This window comes from Eleutherodactylus coqui, chromosome 6, assembly GCF_035609145.1.
Source record: "Eleutherodactylus coqui strain aEleCoq1 chromosome 6, aEleCoq1.hap1, whole genome shotgun sequence".
NCBI lineage: Eukaryota > Metazoa > Chordata > Amphibia > Anura > Eleutherodactylidae > Eleutherodactylus > Eleutherodactylus coqui.
In genome coordinates this window covers 181,911,712-181,933,869 of record NC_089842.1, presented here as the reverse complement: position 1 = coordinate 181,933,869, position 22,158 = coordinate 181,911,712, and the positions used below count along the sequence as shown (strand labels likewise).

Below are 22,158 nucleotides of genomic sequence, written 5' to 3'. Positions count from 1 at the left end.
TGACGCCATCTGTTAAGCATGGTGGAGGTAATGTGATGGTCTGGGGTTGCTTTGGTGCTGGTAAGGTGGGAGATTTGTACAGGGTAAAAGGGATTCTGAATAAGGAAGGCTATCACTCCATTTTGCAACGCCATGCCATACACAGTGGACAGCGCTTGATTGGAACCAATTTCATCCTACAACAGGACAATGACCCTAAACACACCTCCAAATTGTGCAAGAACTATTTACAGCAGAAGCAGGCAGCTGGTATTCTATCGGTAATGGAGTGGCCAGCGCAGTCACCAGATCTGAACCCCATTGAGCAGCTTGACCGTATGGTACGCCAGAAGTGCCCATCCAACCAATCCAACTTGTGGGAGATGCTTCTAGAAGCGTGGGGTGCAATTTCTCAAGCTTACCTCAACAAATTAACAGCTAGAATGTCAAAGGTGTGCAATGCTGTAATTGCTGCAAAAGGAGGATTCTTTGACGAAAGCAAAGTTTGATGTAAAAACAATGTTATTTCAAATACAAATCATTATTTCTAACCTTGTCAATGTCTTGACTCTATTTTCTATTCATTTCACAACGCATGGTGGTGAATAAGTGTGACTTTTCATGGAAAACACAAAATTGTTTAGGTGACCCCAAACTTTTGAACGGTAGTGTATATATATACTCACCTGCTCCCGGCAGCCGCTGAGCCAATCAGGGGGCAGGTCTGACTCACACCCCCTTCACACCCACTGCAGGCCGGCCGCGCGGAACTCCGGCTGCCGGGAGCAGGTGAGTATATATATATTTTTTATTTTAACACTTTTCTGGATGAATTGCAGGGAAGGGCTTATATATTTAAGCCCTTCCCGACAATTCATCCCACACTCGCCCACAGCGCATTGCTTTCAATGGAGCCAGCTGTATTGCCGGCTCCATTGAATGCAATGCGCTGGACAGCTCCGGCCCGTTTCTAATGAAACGCGGCTAGGAGCAGATTTTCGGGCGATTTTCGGGCACCGGTCACGCGATTTGCGGATGCGCATCCGTCATGCGATCCGCAAATCGCGCGAAAAAACGCCCGTCTGACTAAGGCCTAAGGATGCGGCTGTTTTTTCCTCCCCACGTTAAAAAAAAAAATCTGAACTTTGGCCATCAATGTAGATGTCCGAGGGTTTGTTTTTTGCAAGAGTTATATTTTTTAAATGGTACTATTTAACGTAGCATATAATGTACAGAAAAACTTAAGCTTTTTAAGTGGAGTGAATTGAAAGAAAAAAAAAATAACCAAATTCTGCCATCTTAGAATTTTTTTTTTTTAAAGTTTCTCAATACATTAAATAGTACTATTGAAAAATACAACGCGTCCCTCAAAAAACAAAACCAAACAAACTTCTCAGACATTTACACTGGACGATAAAAAGTTAAGGTTTTTTAAAAGTGGGGAGGGGAATAAAAAAAAAAGGGGGGGGGGTGGTAGTGGGGCGGTAGTTAAGGAAAATAGCATTTAATACATTGTATCACCTACTCATTGAGGACAGCAGCCAATATCTCACACACAACCGCTAAAAAGAACAGTAAGGCCCCTGAAGTTTTACATCCAGATGCTTGACTATAAAAACAAGAGAGGACACATGAGGGAGTGTTTAACCATTTTATTTATGGTCTGTGTGCTCTAATATTCAGACCAGGCCTAGGGCAGCTCATCATATATAAGAACATTTCCAGTTGCACCAAGCCGGCTTGGTAATCTTCATTTTAATATTAACATACAAACCAAAATAAAAATGAATCCCATTAACTTCTGGCTCCAACTTAAATACTTTGACAAACAATAATTTAATTTAAAAAAACTGAAAAGGAAAAAAAAAAAAGTTTCCAAATAACAAACAGGTTACACTCACAGTAAACTAGAAATAGTCAAAAGTAAGAAAAAAAAAAAAAAAAACACTAGGATTTGCACAATCTTAACCCTTTCCTCTCTGAAGAGATTCCAGGTGCATTCAGTCTGTGGTCTAGAAACGGTATAATATCGTCAATTGGCCAATATACAAGGAAGGCCCAAGCTACATAGTCATAATGTATTTTAAAAGCAGACCATCAACCTTATAACGTTTGTCATTTTAAGATAGCGTTATAACAATTAGTGACATTTCACAGCTAGCAAGCGTGCAAACTTTAAAATGATTAGCAAATATACATTATACATTCTAGAGAGGTCAAATAAAAAAAAACGACCCACACAGTGCACACCGCCCTGCTCCACAACCAAATAAATCCAGGATATGTTTGGTCAAAGCTATAACATCTGCATATTAAGTGTGTCACGAGTGTCAAAATAGTATATTTCACTGGGGACTATGGAACGATGAGTGTAAACAGCAGACGTTCAGTACTGAACGACCACTGTGTTAAGTAAATGGAGAGAGGCGGGGTAGATCGGGGAGAGAAATCTCCTCCAGCCGCCCCGCTGCAAGCCAGCGATACTAGCTCCTGTGCAACAGCACGGGAGCGAGTACATGCGGGACGAGTGTCGAGCATCGTTTGACCGACATTCGTTCCGTGTAAATGGGGCTTAAGTCATGAACTGTAAATTGGTGAGGGTCCATTGCTGGGACTCCTTGCTGATCAGCTGTTTGCCAGGAAGGCATCTTTGTGTAGTGAGCTGATTTCTGCAGGAAACAGACAGCTCCATTCTTGCTGCAGTGGTTAGGCTTAGTATTGCAGGTGAAGTTACCATTCATTTCAATAGGAACTTGGCCTACAATACCAAGCCTAACCACTGCAGTAAGAATAGAGCTGTCCGCTTCCTGCATAATACATACTTCAGTACACAAGTGCATCGACTCAGGGCCCAAGCAACGGACCCCCGCTAATCTACTACTGATGACTTATCCTGAACATCGATAGTTTACAACTGGACAACCCCTTTAAAGCAGTGTTCCCCAACTCCAGTCCTCAAAGACCACTAACAGGTCATGTTCTCAGGATTTCCTCAGTATTGCACAGGTGATGTAATTATTGTCGGTGCCTCAGACATTGCCACAGGTGTTCTTACCATAGGATATCCTGAAAACATGACCTGTTGGTGGTCCCTGAGGACTGGAGTTGGGGACCCCTGCTTTAAAGAATCTACTATACTCAAAGTATTTTATAGATGGGCTTCATCTATTGCTTGAGAAAGGTATGTATCAACGACTCTTACCAAGAGTGAATGCACCTTCAGGCCTTGTTCACACAAAGCACTTTTAGGCTAGGGTCACACAGGGCGGAGTTGTTGCGGTTTTGCTGCGGTTTTTCCGTTGCGGTTTTGCCGCAGAAGAACTGCTTCTGCGGCAAAACCGCTTCAAAGGTTAATTTGGGCTTGCGGATTTTCGTGTGGAAAAATCCGCAAGCGGTTTTTTCCGCAGCGCTTTTTTACTTTTGTCGCGTATTTGGTGCGGTTTTGGCTGCGTCCATAGAGGTCTATGGACAAAAAAGCGCTGCGGAAAAGACCAAAGAATGAACATGCTGCATCTTTTAAAACCGCGCTGCAGTTGCATTTCCGCACTGCGGCTATGTGGAAAAAATCCGTCCTGTGAGAACAGCTTTTTGGCAAATCTCATTTGTGCTGCATTTCACTGCAAACGCAGCGGTTTTGCCGCAGTGCAGATATGCAACGGCAATCCGCGGCAAAACCGCGGCAAATCCGCCCTGTGTGACCCCAGCCTTAGTGTAGTTTTTGATGCTTTTTCTTGCAAAGTCCTAGACTGGATCCAAACTAGAGGAAGAGTATGAAAAGCTTTTCCTTTTTTTTGGACTATTCTGTATTTTGGCATTAAAAAAAAAAGCACCAAAAACTACCCTAAGTGAAAAAGGCCCAGCACAGACCAGGTTTAAGCGGCCTTAACACCAAGCCTTAGCCCAACCTGCTGGACCATGACTATGATGTAAAAAAATTGGCCTATTCAATTATATTGCCCAACGGCTCTGTATAGACCAAAGAACATACTAAATACTGACCTGCATGGTCTATGCTTGATATCAGTAGCTAGTCAAACATCAACTCATGATAGAACATATAAAAGGCAGCAGAAAAGAATACAAATATCTACATAAACATGTGATACATCAAAAAGGACAAAACAGCGTCATTGTCCTCTTACTGCCAATAAAAATAAGACAAAACATGGAGGGTCTCCAAAAAGTGGTGCAGATATGGGAAAGAGTACATTGTAATACCCGCAGATTCACAACAACGATAACATTTGGGTCAGTGCACAAACATCTCAATACGGTTACAATACATTTTGCCTTTAGGTGGGAATGATTCAGACTTCCATCAAAACATCCAGTGTTACGGTTAAGAGAAAAGTACTGCTTTTTTTTCCTGATGGTTCGGGTAGGTATCTAATCAGCTCAATAACACTCAAAAGAAATGACAAACTCCCTGCAAAGTTTGGTAGATGCCTAGGTTAGGCGCACTCACATTTTAGGAATGTAGCACCAGGGTACAGACAGTAACTTACCACTGCAGTTAATGGGGTTTCTGGTCAATGGTAATACTCATCAGGACATAAGGTTTGAAACGTTCAGATCTTAAAGCAAAAAGAAGAGCAAACCTTGATTTTACAACTGACTGACCAACCAGAAGCTGTCCGCAAGCTTCTATATTTTGCCAGTGTGACCAGAAAACACTTATTGGGGCTCCAAGATGTCCTGGTATCAAAGGTGATGGGCAAGACAGATGGGTTTTTCTTTTCTGACCTCCGAGATAAGTGGCATCTAGCTGCCTCTTACCCCTCTCCTTTCATCATAAAATTACCATGTTCTTTCAGCCAAGCCTAATAAGCACGATCCTATTGAGAACATCCAATAGCAGCCAACTAATTAATTAGGCCATCATGGGACATGTAGTAATTTATTTCCTGCCAATTCAATATAAGGAGCATCCTCATGCATACCGATTACCCTTGACAAAACACAATTGCAAAGAGTATATATCAAATCTCTAACATGGGTTGTACAGATTGACACAAGTTTTAGCCTACCATTTCATTTTTGGGGGGGGTTCTTATGAAATCCAGAACTATTCTACTCAGTTATGATCCAAGCACTCAACCCAAGAGTGAAGTTACAAGAAAAGAGACTTTTTAGTATCCAGCAAACTTATTTTTAGTGGTTTATTATAACTTTTTGGCATAGCAATTTAGTAGAGCACCCAAACCTCTACACATTGTAGAGAAACGCTACACATGTTTTTTTAACTTAAGTTTCTATTTGACCATTTTTCAATCTCACAAAAAAAATACTGCCGTAAAAACACCAAACCAGAGAGGCCAGCATAAAATGGTAAAATTCAAACACATTAAAAATGATATGCTGTATATTAGAAATGCATCTGCATGCCAATGTAAAAGCGGATACATGAAGTTTTCAAAGGTTTCCTCATTAGACACTATTTGTGCAATGCGGTCTTGTAAGGATATTGGCAAAAAGGCCAAAAAGGATATCAGCTCTATGACAATCAGTAAAAAGTCAATAAATTAAAATGGATTATACTAATTCGTATTAACATTTACCCTGCTCCAAATGGATCTGAAAGTCTTACGACTGTACTTTACAACCTTTACTACATGGGGACTTCTGCCACACAATTCTTGGCAGCTTGTCAGGGGTCAAACTAGAATCACAAGTGTTCCCCATCCAGATGAGTGGGCATAACTTGCTGATTAGTGGGAGTCTCACCGCTAAGACCCCAAAAATTGAGGTCCCGTTTCCCCTCTTCCTCTTCACTTCATGCTTACTGCACCCCTCGCAGTTGAAAACTGAATGGAACGCTGGTTATACAAGCATGCTGGCACTTCATTCATTTTCAAGGCAACAGCCTGAGATAGTCATGTGGCAAATACTTGGAAATTTCCATCATCCCCAATGAAATGGAGCTCAGCCAGCGCTCCATTAGTTCGGACGTCATTGCAGAGGGGGATACAGGTCCCCCAATCTCGAGATCGGCGGAGATCTCAGTGGTAAAACCCTCACGATCAGCAAGTTATCCCCTACACTGTGGATTGTAGTGAACTTGTGATTCGGATATAACCCTTTTAAATTGTACAGCATAATGCTACATAAAGAAGTCTTAGGTGTGCGGCCCATTGTGGTCACGATGAAGCGGCCACCAAAGGTTGTCGTTTATCAACTACAGCATAGCGATACAGTTGTACTCCAATAGGAATCAATCAATTTAAGTCTCATTTTGTAAAGTGAGACTAACAGCATGCTTTACCTCGTCATAACCTGTTAGTGGCACATTAGCACTGTAAGCTACCCTGCTCATCTGGAACAAGGCCAGTCATGATTTGCCAGTTAGAAGTATGCCAGGAATTGAAGCTCGAAGCCAAAGGCTACCTGCTATTTAACAGCAATGCTTTGTACAGCAATAGTATATCTATGTATCAGATTGTGAGAAACTGTGCATATGGTTAATGTCACAGATCTCTTTGTAGGCAGACATTTAAAATGTATCATGTCATACAAAAAGTATTTCATTTTTCTTTTTTTTTTGTTCTTTTTGGTTAACCAGTTACATAGTAGTCAAAATCAAACTGGATTTGATCTTCATACTGAACAAGAAGCCAGAAGAAGCTCTCTCAAGATGTCATCATTCAAGTTACACTTCATAACAATATATGATTATTATGTTTAAAACAAAAGTACAGTAAATGTATATTTCCCCCCTCGTTAATAATATCTGGCAAGCATTTGGCAGTAATACATACAATCCCAAGTACAGTATTGCCAGTTATTAAGGGATAGCCGGGAAAATACGGCATTATGCTTCCATTTTGAATTCTAGAAGTATTGTAATGACCAACCACATGGACTGCCGAAAGGGCTGCAAGCCTGGGCTCCGGTGCTGACCAAACTGTAATGCTACGAGTCTGACAGGGAAGGACGCCCCAAGACTAACACCCTGGTTGGGTATGGTATTATGGACAATTGCTGTATGTTAGAAGTAGGTGAGAAACTACTGACTAGTTAGCACCTTGATGGGCAAGCATTAATTTTGTTTGAAGGTGGGTTTTCCTTGCCATTGCGGAATTTAAGAAAAAATAAATAACCTGGTTGGACTTTTACATGGACCGAGTGAGCAACTGTGTCTTCGCACCCCCACGCAGACATTGGCACAGCATGTGAAAACAAACTTATATCTTAATACCCCAATGCAAATCCGTAAAAATACGGCTGTAATACAGACAGAAACTAAGCCCATGTAACTATGCCCTACATGTTTTTGTGAATATATTACATAGACCCATTCTGAAGTCCCAGATTATGACGACACACACCTATAGGTCAGCTGCATAGTAACGCAAGTAGTACAATTAAGGCCAATATTTCTGCCACAGCTTGTGCCATATATCACTAAGACAATACTACAGATCCTTAAGGCTAAAAGCAATACACAGTAAAAACAGATTTCTGGTTAATTTGGAAGACTACATTTTAGAAATCACTGGTCTTTTGATTGAGGAGTTGTGTAGTTTGGACAAATTGTGGCCCCCAGGAGCACAAAGTATCTCGCTGCTAAAGGTTTAATCTCTATCACCACCTAAAACGTTGCAGAAATATCCACTGTTAAAGGAAGGCAAATGAGCAATTTAATACATTGAAGGTCTGAAGTCCACCAGAGAAGCAGTCACCGCTTCGTAACGGCTCTTCAATCTGGCTAATAGAGGAATCTAAACTGGGAATCCCCCTTCAGGGTGGCCATAAGCCCTTATAGGGCAAATGGACGGGGGTTGTTTTCATGGGCTAACCCCTTTAAGTAAAGAAGTGAAAACCTAATATAAAACATCTAATTTCTGAACTCAACATTTGTGTCCAATAACAAGCAGTAATTGGACACAAATACAGAAATACCTGGAATGCCTACTGCTTTTCATTGGTCAAAAATTGTGCGATGTGTTTAAATTTTTTTTTTTTAATTTTGGCCATTATTTAGTTACAATTTGTAGCATGTAACAACTGGCCAAAAATTTCCAATTAAGACTGTTAAAAACTACTAAATCTTTGCACTTATTGATATACATTTCGTGTGGGTTTATAGAACCAACATAAGTTTGTACTTGTTTCCTTAGAGTCTCAGTCTAAATGTATTTTTACAAAATTTCATTTAAGGAATTGTGCGACAGTTTACATAATTAAAGGAGTTATCAAAGGACATATTTTTTGCCAAAAATTTGCTCAGCCTGCTGTAGTGAAGAAAAAGAATAGATACTCCCCTTCCCCGCTGGTCTTTATTTCTGGGTGCGGGGAGCCAGCAAGGATGTCCCCAACAAAAGGGCCGTGTGACTTCTGTGGCCAGGGAATACTTGACCTAGTTTCATTTAATCATCACTCCCCTTCTGGAAGTGAAGTTCAGCAGGGACAAAGTAGAGGTGATAGAGCCGCAACGGGAGAGCGGGAAGGGTGAGCATTAGAGATGAGCGAGCACGCTCGGATAAGCCAGGTACTCAAGCGAGCCTCGCTCTTCTCGAGTAATTGCATGCTTGTCCGAGCGTGCTGGGGGGGGGGAAGGGCTACCTGAACCATGCAGGATTAAACCCGCAACCTTCAGGTCGTGAGCAAGAGATTAGCACTGCTTTCTGCTACCTTAGCACTCTGCGCCACACAGGGCTCTAATAAACTAAATGAAAATCTTCCCACCCCACTACCCCAGTTTTACTGCAGTAGGCTGAGCAAGCTTAAAAAAAAAATGGGAAAAATTATTATGTCCCTGGATAACCCCTCAAACTGCAGGAAAAAAAAAAGAAAAAAATATAATTTTTATATATTTATAATTCTTCACATGTTAAATGCCCCACTACAATAATGTGGCACACATCCACATGACCACTGCAGCCAATCCCTGGCCTCAGAGGTCATGTGCTGTACACAATAGCATCATTGTGGAGGCCAGAAATGAGCACATCATAAAACCAAAAGGGACCTACCAAAATACTGGTGTTCAGGAATCTAACAGGTAACATTTGTTTTTGTATTTTATATAATTTCCTGCAGTTTAATTTTTTAAACTCTGGGACAGCACCTTTAATGTTTCCCCTACGTTGGTGCTGAAGGAGAGCCGAGAACTTACTGACTGGTTCCTCCAATGAATTACAGTTAATGGCTAAAAGTTCCAGCAGGATTACGCCCTGTGATACGTTTATCATCAATAGACCCTTTTAGCAAAAAGGCATTATCCAAATCACACCATTTTTTGGGATGTGCTACCTGACAACCCTACTTACAGAGCTGTCACCATTAGGCAGTGTACCCCTTCCCCCCTGGTGACCATAATGTATTTTTCAGATCTCTATCTCATGCAGTGTTATTAAATCGCAAAAAATACTTTTAAAATGAATAATCTAAAATCAGAAATAAGGCAGCAGCTCATCAATTCATAAAATGATGAAATTACAAACATAACCCACAAAAAAACAATACAAAAACTCAGAGCAACCAGGTTAACAAACCAAATATAAAACAAAAGAAATGTCAATACTATAATTACAGTTGGGACCTTATTGTCACTTGTGGATAAACATGATTTCGAGTAAGATGAAGAAAATATTCAGCATTTGATCTTCATGTTAACAGAAACTTTTTTTAAGATGATGGCCTAGAGCAAGAAAGGAAAGAAGATCTCGCCAGGATGCCTTGCTGGATAATTCAAGACAATTTAATTGTTGTAAATGGGTTACTGATCTGTAAATGTTCGTTCTGCAGTTGGAGAAAACAGGATTCTAGGGTCTCAGGTAGATGTTAATATGATAGCTGAAGAATCGAATCAACATTTTTATCTAATTGAAGCACAATCCATATCATCTTAGTGGAACTCTATCTTGGAGTCACTTTAGTGTAGGCTCGCCTTTGGATATCATTTCATACTTTCGATACAGGCATAATCTGAATAATTCTGAGTTGCACTATATATTATAGTCTACGTTCATACAGAGCTGCGTCTGCAAGCAAGTTCAGTGCGCTTCTGAGCCATCCTGGCCATCCAGCATTTCCTGCTTATTCAGTCTCTGTTCAAAGTTTAAAAGGGGTTGTTCAGGGTTAAAAAACATGTCTGCTTTCTTCCAAACACAGCTCCACCCTTCTCCATAGGGTTGTGTGGTATTGCAGCTCAGCTTCATTGTAGTGAATGGGAGATGAGTTCAAATACCAGGTCAACGGTGGCGCGGTGTTTGGAAGAAAGCGGCCATGCTTTTCCAACCATAGATAACCCTTGTAATCTACAGATTTGCCTGTTGAAGTCTTTGCTTCATATGTCTAACATAATCTGATGAAGGAAAAAGAAAAAATTAGTGTAGAAGTCTGTTAAGGGGGTTATTGAGTAGTTCCAATAGCAACTAGTTGAATCGTGAACGCAACTGTAGACTACGCCACAGGCTGTACTCCAGGATAAGTCTAAGACATGTCCAGCATCTTTTCATGTAAATTAGAAGCAGCTAATAAACTAAAACAAAAAATACCAATACATGGTTTAAAAACACTAAATTTACCCTCCCTCCCCCCCAAAAAAGGCACGTATTGGAATTGTGAGACTTTTAGTTGCAAAAGCATTTTGATAACATCATGTAACCTTGATGCTTCCTAGCAGAACCACCTGACAGCACAAGCTGTAGTCTGCTGACAGGTCTGCATGGAGAGATTGAAATTCCAAGTAGGTCTGTGTTAGAATATTCCTTTTTATCAGCAGTAATGTTCTAACAATGACATTCCTAATATATTCTCTAAAAGCATCTCCAAGGGGAACATCAATTTGAAAGAATCCTCAGACACAGGTATATGCTATGAGATGGGGGCTGATAGACAAAACCACCGGCGCTCAGGGGTGCGTCCTTAGCTCTTGGAAGGTATAGAGGTTAAATCAAATAAAACTTGTTATTTGAATAGAACCAACGTGTTCTGCAGCACTTTCGAGTATTTTCTTTATTTATTATCCCCCTCCAAGCTGGGTATTTTACCAATCTCAGAGGGATGGAAGGCTGAGTCAACCTTGAGCCAGCTACCTGAACCATGCGAGATTGAACCCGCAACCTTCTTTCTGCTGCCTTAGCACTCTGCGCCACACAGGACTCTAATAAACTAAATAAAAACTATAGAATAAACTTGCTCCACTAAAGGGGGTAATGCAAATATCCACTTTTCCTCTTCCTCGGATTCTCTTCAAATGCTCAAGAGTTCTGGAGTGGGATCCATGGACTGGACAGATCTGCGTTTTGAGAGAAGATAATTTAAATTTGAAGTTGACGCTGTTACTGGGACAGAAGAGGAATGGATGGATGGAGAGGCAGCCACTGCACCCAGCCGAGACATGTCCGAGGGGGGTGCCATCAATGTATGTGAGGGTCCGTATGCTCATTCACAGCATCTGGCCTCTAAGGGACTACCTGGTGCTACGAATAGAGTGTTCACAGATCACAATCCAGAACCTGTGAGCATTTGTAGAGCATACTAGGGAGGACGTACGTTGATATTTCTATTACCCCTCACTCTAATACGTTTTTCTATATTCTTCATCCAACCTAAAAACCTTCCAATAGATGAATACATACCCCTGAGCGCTGGTGTATTTTTCATCAGTCTCTGCTTTTGTGTGCACATACCAAGATCACAATGGGCACTTTGGGTATCTATTGAGCGTTCTCTATACTTGGATGTTCATTTGAATAGAAAAACTGTGGCACCCTGGATTACTGAAAGGGCCTCTATAAGCATATTGGTGCGACGGTGACACTAGAACACCAGGCAAGTCTGTTATACACTTTCCAATAAGTGTCTACATTCCGGTGAAGAGCGCTGTCCATTTTTTAAAATCTATTTTGCTTAATAAATAAGGACACCTTTAAGATGGTCACACAAGAGAGCCATGTTACGCCAACACTGAAAGAAAGCATAGACTAAACCGAACTCTTCTAAAGCCCAGCCTATGTGTCCTCTTCATCAGGATTCAGAACCTCCAAATCTACAGGCATCTTATAGACGTCCCAACTTTAAGAACCACAATCGAAATGACAGGGCCTAATCAGGAACAAAAATATGAACAATATTTCTGAGGCAAGCTGCTTCACTTAAAGCTGAATGCTGACCAGCTGTGGGTCTACCCGAAAAAAAGCTTAAAAGACAGACACATAAAAGTTACACATTAACAAGACACAACTATATAAATCAATGCAATGAGAACAGTGTGAAAAAATAGCTTATTTCAACATTAGCCAAGACCTTCTAAAAAGCATTCAATGTGTGAATTTTGTCCAGAGACATCAAATTGGGTCGGCATGGGAGACTATGGCAAACGTTTCTTCAAGCCCTTATATGAACTGAGTCATACATGTGCATTGAATTCTCTTGGTAAACTAGGCTCAATGGTCAGCAACACCAACCCCATCATTCAGCTCTGTAGCATGCTGATCACTAAACTACTCTAGAAACTACATTAGAAAATTGGATGTGGACTGGTCAAGATAAGCAATATCTAGGCGCTCTTTGACACTTTACTGACAAGGCCGTGAGCAAACATGTCTGTCTATACTAGAAATAGCTATGCACTGCAGTTCCTTCTATCCGTTCACAGCTTACAAAGGCCCCCTAAGACTAAATAGGGATGGTCCGTTATTTAAACAATAGGCTACCCATGCAGTTATAGAGAATAATTTAAAAACATCATTACGATATATCTGCCAAAAGACAAGCAAATTCTGTCAACACCATCGACTACAAATAGTGTAACCAACTTTTTTTCAGCTTTTTTGAGTCAAAGTTCCAGTGTATGTTTGATTCTAGAATATGGCACCAGCATTGCCAACGGTAGGGAATGGGAGGGCAATGTACATAACACCATCATAGGTCACTTAACCAGAATAAATACATAGGACAAACATTTGCATATATCATTGAGGACTTAAAACAGTAAAAAAAATTAAGATGGAAATAACAAAGAATCAGGAACTACAGTGTTTGACTACAGCGGGAAAAAACAGGAATATCAATGAAATTACAGCAACAGGACAAAAAAGTTGATTTCGGATACTTGCTTTAGATCTGGTTTAAATTTTTCCATCTGGGGGAAAAAATATAGATATATAAAAAAAAGAAGCTACTAATGAAATCTATGTCAGGAGCTCTTGCTAGATTGTTGAAACGTCTGAATATTAGAGTATTGCAAAGTCTTCAAGATGAAAAGGCGTATTTAAGGATAATCAGGGCGAGCAGCATAATGACTAAATTTCATATTGCCTTCCAGTGATCTTCTGAATCCTCAAAGTGCATTCAGTGCAAGATACGTGGTCATGTCAAGCTTCTGCTGGCTGCAGATAGACATGCCGCTTTAAGACCAGAACTCTTGTTTTTGTTCACAGGTTGTCGTTTTGAAGGTTTTAAGTTTGGTTCTGCATAGCGGAACAGTGCTATCCTGACTCTGGCCTTCTACATCCACATCCAGTAGTGTTCGTTCACCTATTGGGTGCGTCCCATGAACAGGGATGAAACCAGAGAATCCCGGCCTCTCCTCCACTGTGCTCCCACTGCTGCTGGCAAAGCAGGAGTCCACGTTGCTTGGAGTTTCAGTGCATGAACTATTAGCAGGAGATTCTCCACGGTTTCTGCTTGGCGATACAAACCACCACGAATCAAGTCTCTGTCTGTTCGTGGAAGGTCGGGGTCTTGGAACAAACTCTAAAGTTTTGGGTCTTTCCAGTGTAGAATCTTGCTGAACATTCGAGCGCCGTGGAGTTGGGGGAAACACCAAATTGGGGTCAGGAAGACGGGGAACTTCTTGTGGATCTCGGTTCGGAGACACAACATCTAAAATGAAGAGAAACCAGAATTTCTATTTGTACATTTAGGGAAGGCTATGTTAGTGTCTGCATTACGGTATCCAGTAGGAGAATCATTTGCAGATGCCACTGTTTTTTCTGGTCAAAATACCTTCATGACACCCATGATCATATCATAAGTCAATGAAGTCTGTCAGGTACCCCTGGTGACCACCCTAGGACGGCTCTGTCTGAGCATTGTGGCGTCTGTTTATAACAAAAGCAACAATTAAAAGCGGTTACCCAGTTGTAAACAGCTGATGGCATATTTTCAAGACAAGACATAAGAAGTAGATCAACAGGGTTCTGCTGCCTGGAATCCCCATTGATCAGCTGTCTGCTGGACCGGTGTGCTCGTGCACCAAGCTGATTTCTGTAGGAAGCAGACCGCTCTGTTCTCTCTGCAGTGGTTTGGCTTGGTATTGCAGCTCTCTCCCATTCACCTCAATGGGACTTTGCCTGTAATACAAAGTCTGGCACTACAGTGGGAACATAGCTGTCCGCTTCTTGCGGAAATCGTCTCAGTGCAGAAACATACCAGCCTGGCAAACAGCTGATCGGTGAGGGTCCCGGGTGGCGGACACCCCACTGATCTACTATTGATGGCCTATTTACAGTATAGGCTATCAATAGTTTACAACTGGATAGCCCCTTTAAGATACTCTGCACGTCCCGTTCCAACACTGTGCCCCCAAGAAATCAATACTGTGCTATGCGTGCACTTTCTCACTGATCTCTATAGGAGTGTTCACACACAAAGCAGTCCTAATCTGCACGTGCTGAACTCTCAAGGGCACAGAGCTGGAATGGGGCGGATCCGGTAAGTATAAAAATCAGCACCCCGAACCCCACATTTTCTCAACTTTCCGTCCCATATTGTAATTTATGGGCTCAAAGGTGCTCACAGGTTCCCTTTATAAATGTATGCATGCGCATTTCCTCTGCTACCAGGTCTCTCAATCACCATCTTCCCCATGCATGGTTTTTCTAATGCTAGTATATAGAATCTATATATTGCTGAGAGTCTCTGCAGTGCTCTACACTGCAGCTCATTGCTTACAAGCAGTTTTTCATAAATGAACAAAAGCAGCTAATTTGTGATTACGGCTTTATTTAGGTAAATAAATACTTGGAGCACTGCTAAGGTCGGAAACTTTTTGAGGAGAGCAAAAAGTTTTGGAAATCAAGGCTCAATTCATTTTTAAAAGTATACCAGCACAAAGAATATTTATTTTCATTATTCATGGTGTATTGAAATTAATGAGCTCTAGTATATGCAAGTGAGAGATGGTACAATATCATCAAGGACAGGCAGGAGAAAAATGAATCAATATGATATAACTTACTTGATCCTGAACAGCTTACTAAGCAGTTATTGGGTGGCGCCCCATTAGTAATGACAGGGATGACTTTAATGGCACCATCTGAAGGGGTCCTTCTGTGTTCTTGGTGAGCTCGAGGATTTAGAGTCACGTGAGTTGGAGTAAGGGACTGATTGGGGTCCCGTTTAAAAGTTTCAATGTGAATATTCACCAGCGGATTGCACACAACTGGTGCTTGTTCTTCTATGGGAGTGCTGGGCATCTCATAAACTACTATTTCATCACTATCTGAGCGCAGTAGGGAACGAGTAGAATTACATTCAGAAATGGAAGACAGGGACTGCATTGTGATAGAGGTTGTTGGCTCTGCAGGATGAGAAGGAGAATCTTCTTTCCGAAAAAGTTTTCTAGAGGGGGGGCTGGTGCTTCTCCTGGGACGGGCGGCACGCTGAAATAAGCTCTCCTTTTTCTTCTTCTCTTCTTTTGGTTCAGGTTCATCTTGACCTAGGTTGCATTTACCTGCTTCTAACAGATCAAAGCCTAGACCAACGGTGGCAAGAAGAGCTCCACAGCCTAAGAGAACCATTGAGCATCTCTTATGCTGAGAGCCACGTTTGAGGCTATTGGTGGGAGTAAGCTGTGGAGTGCTCGTAGCAGAGTTCACTGGGGTGGGATTGTCACTGGTATCGCTGAAGGGTCCCTCCACATCTTCTCCTTTGTGGAATGGTATGCAGAGGTAGGATTTGTTTGGAGTGGGTGTTTGGGAATCTTTGACATCCACCTGATTCACAAATGGTTCAGCAGCATTTTCAGCTTCTGCTCAAAGTAGATAAAAAAAATACAAGCATAATATTCAGAGTATAAAACAAATGTGGTAGATTAATATATTCAGATTAACTAGATTATTTCATCTGGATATGGGATTTTAAAGGGGTTGTCTCGCGACAGCAAGTGGGGTTATACACTTCTGTATGGCCATATTAATGCACTTTGTAATATACATCGTGCATTAAATATGAGCCATACAGAAGTTATTCACTTACCTTCACTGCGCTGGCGTCCCTGTCTCCATGGCTCCGTCTAACTTCAGCGTCTAATCGCCCGATTAGACGCGCTTGCGCAGAAGGGTCTTCTGCCTTCGGGTCTGTCCGGCAGCAGCGGCATTCTGGCTCCGCCCCCTTCTACGCGTCATCACGTAGCTCCGCCCCGTCACGTGTGCCGATTCCAGCCAATCAGGAGGCTGGAATCGGGAGAAGACCCTTCTGCGCAAGCGCGTCTAATCGGGCGATTAGATGCTGAAATTAGACGGAGACATGGAGACGGAGACGCCAGCAACGGACTGGGTAAGTGAATAACTTCTGTATGGCTCATATTTAATGCACGATGTATATTACAAAGTGCATTAATATGGCCATGCAGAAGTGTATAACCCCACTTGCTTTCGCGAGACAACCCCTTTAATTCATTTAACCCTTTCCAATCCACTGTCTGACGTGTAAAGACATTCTGATTGAAGGCTGTACAGCTCCGATGCCAGAAGACGTCTGGCAGGGTATCCTTACTGTATATTACTGTCCGGCTCTAATGTCAGGGGCATGTCCCATACCGCAGTACTGGCTCTAGCCAGTAGATGACGCCATTGTATAACGGCAGAAAGAGAAAGCCCCCTAGGAAACCCTGAATCCAAAATTGGATTGCAAAGGGTTAAGATATTTTACCTCTAAGAAAGCTGCTGCAAGTTTTTCTACTGGACTGCATAGAACTATTCCAATATGAAATCCGAACACAGCTTCTAAGCCAACGGTGTATGTAGTGCACTGCCGATGTGGAAGGCCACCAGGTGATTATGTAGTCCTGTACACAGATTGCTTAGAAGTAGTGTTCAGATTTCACATAGGAAGAGCCTTATGCGGTACAGAAGTGGAGTTCCAGCAGCTGTTTAGAGGCAAAGTACCTTTACAAAATCTATAACAAAATTAACTTTACTTTTTTCTATTTTTCATCCGGATAAGTGAAGTTACTCTTTGAAAGGGGGTTTCCGGACTTTTACTAGTGATCACCTGGGATCTCAAATGGCCGATCCCTATTGATTAGAGATGAGCGAGTATACTCGCTAAAGCATTGCCTTTATAGAGTACCTGCCCGCTTGAGACGAAAGGTTCGGGTGCCGGCGTGGGGGAGCGGTGAGTAGCGGCTGTCAGCAGGAGGGAGCGGGGGGGAAAGAGAGATCTCCCTTCCGTTCCTCCCCACTCTACCCCGCAGCTGTCTCGAGCGGACAGGTACTCGCTAAAGGCAATGCTCGCTCGAGCAATTGCCTTTAGCGAGTATACTCGCTCATCTCCACTATTGATCAATAGTAATAGCCCATATTAAAACCTCTTTAGAGCATCTCAAAAAGACGCTCTATGCCTCCTCTTGCCTACCATTTGTTAGATTACAAAAACAATTTAAAAAAAATAAAAATTTCACATTAGTATACGCTTTGCAGACTATTTTATTAAATCATTCAAATGTAGAAAATATAAAGAAGTTCCTTACAACTATCACTTTTAATAGCTGCCGTCACACATCTACTATGCATCACAAAATTGTCCTCTCTAGATTGTACAACTTTTTTAGTAATCTGGCTTTACGATTTAGAATTGCTCCGACAGCTTCATTTACTTTAACCGGACCCGATAACATTTAGTGTTTTCTGCTGAAAGTGCAAGTGAGTGGAGTTTGAATCTTCCTGGCTTTTTTTGCTCCATTACTCTAATAAAAGCTGCTTGTAAAAAAGGAGCATTTTTTTTTTTTTTTTTAAAGCTCTCTTCCATTAAAACTTATGTAGCTCTGATAGGTAAACAGCAGCTCTGGCAAATATCTGATCAGCGGCATTGCCAAGCATCGGACCCATGCCAACCTGATACTGATGACCAATCCTGGAGGATAGATCATCAATATTATTAAGACCAGAAAACTCATTTAAACAGCTACATCTAAAAAGATCTGGCTACTACTGGATTTACATCTTAGGAGCCTAAAAAAGGTACAAAATGCCCCCCAGGGAGGATTCTGATAAGTAGCGACAAAGCAATTGGGAACTCTAAATCAGGGGTCCTCTAACTTTTAGCAAATTAAAATAAGTGAAGTACATCTGATTTTAATTTCTTTTTTACTTCTATGACCAGTAAAATGAGCATAAAGATTAGGTTGGTTTAGAAGACAACTGTTTTAATATAATACCGATAGTTGCAAGAAAAAGTAGGTGAGCCCTTGAACTATTTTTTTTCTCTAGTAGTGAACACATGATCAGAGGTTTTTGCAGTTAACCCTTGGGTTCTTTCTCACCTCTTCCAGGATTGCCCATTCTACTCTTGGAGTGATCTTACCAGGACACCCACTCCTAGAGTAATAACAGTCCTGAATATTATCCATTTATAGATAATTCGTCTAACCATGGGTTGATGTACACCCAGGACTGTAAATGCTTTTGTAACCTTTTCCAGCTTTATCTGTCTCTATGACATGTGGTCTGAAAAGTTGTTGTATCGAGGCATGGTTCACATTAACCAATCTTCCTTGAGAAGAAAAGATTTATCAATAACCAGACCTTGTGTGCCTTTGTTTAACCACCTCCCATCCCCCACCCCACAGTTTAGGATGATCTTTGTTCTTTCTGCAGGAAAAGGGATATTACAGTTTTGGATAAACAGAGTATGTTCTATTTCAAACAGCTAAAGTTCCAGTTCTATCAAGATTCTTGGCTTTAAAAGGACACCAAAAGCATGTCAGTAGCACTCAAAGAACCGGAGCTACAGACGCTTGAAGTGGGGATGGGAATAATTAATTTACAGCTGTCAGTTTTAGGTCACTGGGCAAAGCAGAGAGGAAGGGGAGCAAGCAGGCAGCAGAGAAGATGAGCGATTCTAGGGAAGGGGTAACATGGACTTTTCTTTATACATGCAATGGACATCGCCACATCCATTATAACCCGTACTATAAAATAGTACATTATTAACCCAGCACACTAAATTCTGTAAACAGCTAAAACAAAAAGAGAAAATGCCAAAATAGCCAAGAGTACTTAAAGTATTAAAAAGTAGTGCAAAAATAGTAAAGCACAAGAAACCTCTATAAACTTGGTGTTGTCGTAATTGTAATAACCCCTAGGAGACAGAACATAATATTTATACCACGTCACTGCTTTGAAAATTACTCCCCCCAAAAAATGTTGAAATAGTTTTTTTTTCAATTACCCCCGGCACACAAAATGAATGAGGTATTCAATACACGATATGTACCCAAAATTAGGTCTTATGAAAACGATAACTCGTCCCAAGTCGAGATCTCATACAGCTAAACGGACAAAAAAAAATAGAAAACTTTTTTGTATTTTCTGCACCAAATATATTTACATGAGTTGTAAATTCAAAATCTACCATTAAAAAGAAGACATTTTTGGGAGTTTTTCTTAATTTAATGTGACTCTTGGGGGGCTAATGGGTGAAGCATCTGTGAACCGCACACTTACAACCTCATCGCCTTAATTACAGCAGCTTTTGCCAATTAGCTCTTGAAAAAATCATTAACACAGAGGTTGACTTTTTCTTCCTGCACTGTGGAAGCCAACTCCGTATGTTCAAAAAAAGACAAACAGTCCAACTGTGTGTGTTATTAGTTTAGATTGTACTTGTCTATAATTGTGACTTACATAAGCAGACCACATTTTACTGCTAATCAATGCAAAAATCTAATTGATTTTATAAGGGTTTGCTTACTTTTTCTTGCAACTGTAAAACAGAAGGGCCACATAACCAATACAACTCATTTCCTACCCGCTACATGACGCAATACATGACAGCTCTCATCTTGCATACCTGTTTCAGTCACAGTGGTGAACCCAGGTGCAGCAGAAGTTTTGATCGGTTTCCCATGGTTTGAAGTACTGGAGGAACAAGACTTTGAACTTTCCAGAGATATCCTGCAGTTTATAGATAAAGACAGATTTCCCTGAGATAAGCTTATAGATTGCAAAGAATCATCAACTTTTTTTTGCAGCATTCTGTGTTGAAAGCCTTTAGCATTCCATGCTGGTTCACTATCTGTACAGTATTTGTGATTTGCATTCTGAAAAATGTAGTGCTGCAAATGGTAGAGAATCTTTTAAACCGGTTGATAATTTATTGTTATGCATTATATTAGGGAATTCTGAGATAATACGCTGGTTCCACCCATTCAGAATTCCTATTCTCTTGTCCAGAATGGTTAGAAGCAGAATCCCATTCACTTCAATAGGACTCAGTCTCCGCTCTGCTAACGAAACTAGACTGCGCACCCCTCTAATTCAAACTTCTCATTCCCGCCTCCAAGACTTCTCCAGACCAGCACCAGTCCTCTGGAATGCACTACCAAAGGATACCTGGGCAATCCAGGACTCAAAAAACTTCAGGCGTGCTCTAAAAACGCACGTCTTAAGGGAGGCATACCATATCCCCTAAACCAAACCCCTGTGTACTCCACCTGACAACATGCTCCCTGACCTATTGACTGCAATCCCTGCTAAGCATCATAAACTGCCCCTGCAGTCATAACAATTCTGCCATCACATGGCTAAATGTCTCACCATTGTCTATGTCTATGTGTTCAGCATCCCTCACTCTCCAACTCGCCATACCGTGCACATCTGCAGCCCCTTTACCTTCTGTCTCACCCCATTACTTGTAGTATGTAAGCTCGTTGGAGCAGGACCCTCACCCCCATTGTTTCCAACAACTGATTACTATGTAACCGTGGTTCTGTAATTTTTGTACTTTTGTCTTTCTGCATCCCCCTGGCTATGTAAGCGCTGCAGAATATGTTGGCGCTATACAAAGAAAGATTATTATTAGTAGTAGTACCAACCCTGACCACTGTGCAATATACAGAGCTGTTTGCTTCCTGCACCAAAACAACTAGCAGTAGGGCAAAACTTAAAAAACTTTTTCACATTTACCTGTCCTCGCCAGCACTGAAATCTTTACTACCCAAAGAAGCTGGGGCCCAAGGCCGAGATTTTTTCTTTGTTTCTTTCTTCTCTTCGTCTTCACTTTCATCCTTTTGGCCAGTAGTGCTCCGGTTTCTTGATTTATTCGAGTCTCCTGGAGTCACTTTACAAGATAAAACATATGTAGTCAGAATAACTTTGCACAAAGAGTGTGTAGCAGTAACATTAACATAAGACTAGACTATTCTATGTAGAGATGTCCATAGTGTTTATGATACTGGTACATGCATAATGTACTACGATATCGAATCACTGCCAGGGCAAAAAAACAAAAAACTTTTGACAGACTTTCAAAATCACCCCTTGAGGATGTATTAATTCACAGCAGCCTATTACATGCACTTAGGACTACATTTATAATTCGCTATGTAAGGGAATTACCCATTATTTTTTCTAATGAAGACTTCATTAAGATGTCTTTCTGCTGATCTCATTTGGGCTTGCTATATACTTTTGTGTATGATGAAAACCACTGCAAATCCTGCTGCCTACTGTATACCATTACTCTTTACATGCCGTCCTGTTCTTTCCAACTTTAGCAACAGACAACATAAAAAGATATATAGTGGCCTGTAAAGAATCCTGTATATTGTGTATATCACAGCACAGTGTTACTACTATGGTCCAGTGTAGGCTTCTCATCGCAAGCCGACCAGAGCCATAAAATAGGGAGTCAAAAGAGTTTTCCATTTTCCCTGTAAGCGGATACAAAAATGAAGGGAGCTAAAGTCAACTGGAACATCCTGACTTGGAGAGAAAGTAACAGGAGAAATGAAGGATATGGCAATAACCATATAAATCAGATTAAAAGGACTAAAAAAATTGTCACGTTTACAGGAGAAGACAATCCCTTTTTGAAATCAAAGGCTTCTGAAACCTCCAGTCATGCATACATTTCCCCTATCCCAAAACACCGGACTAGACATTTCCCCTCTACAGAGAACATCGTTAATACCTAATTTTCTCCTGTGTTCCCTCTTATTTTTAG

At 41.2% G+C, this 22,158-nt stretch overlaps 1 protein-coding gene across 1 annotated transcript in view; it reads right to left on the bottom strand.

Moving 5' to 3' along the window:
* Positions 1-1,616: 1,616 nt before the first annotated feature.
* The window catches only part of MAP3K9 (mitogen-activated protein kinase kinase kinase 9), a 58,639-nt gene continuing 38,097 nt past the window's right edge, over positions 1,617-22,158 (bottom strand). Inside the window, exons 8-11 of the mRNA XM_066608398.1 lie at positions 21,120-21,273; positions 20,005-20,108; positions 15,170-15,961; positions 1,617-13,812 (exon numbers count right to left, since the gene is read on the bottom strand). Coding sequence (XP_066464495.1) covers positions 13,337-13,812; positions 15,170-15,961; positions 20,005-20,108; positions 21,120-21,273 — 1,526 coding nt within the window. The 3' untranslated portion in view covers positions 1,617-13,336. The remainder of the gene's footprint in view (positions 13,813-15,169; positions 15,962-20,004; positions 20,109-21,119; positions 21,274-22,158) is intronic.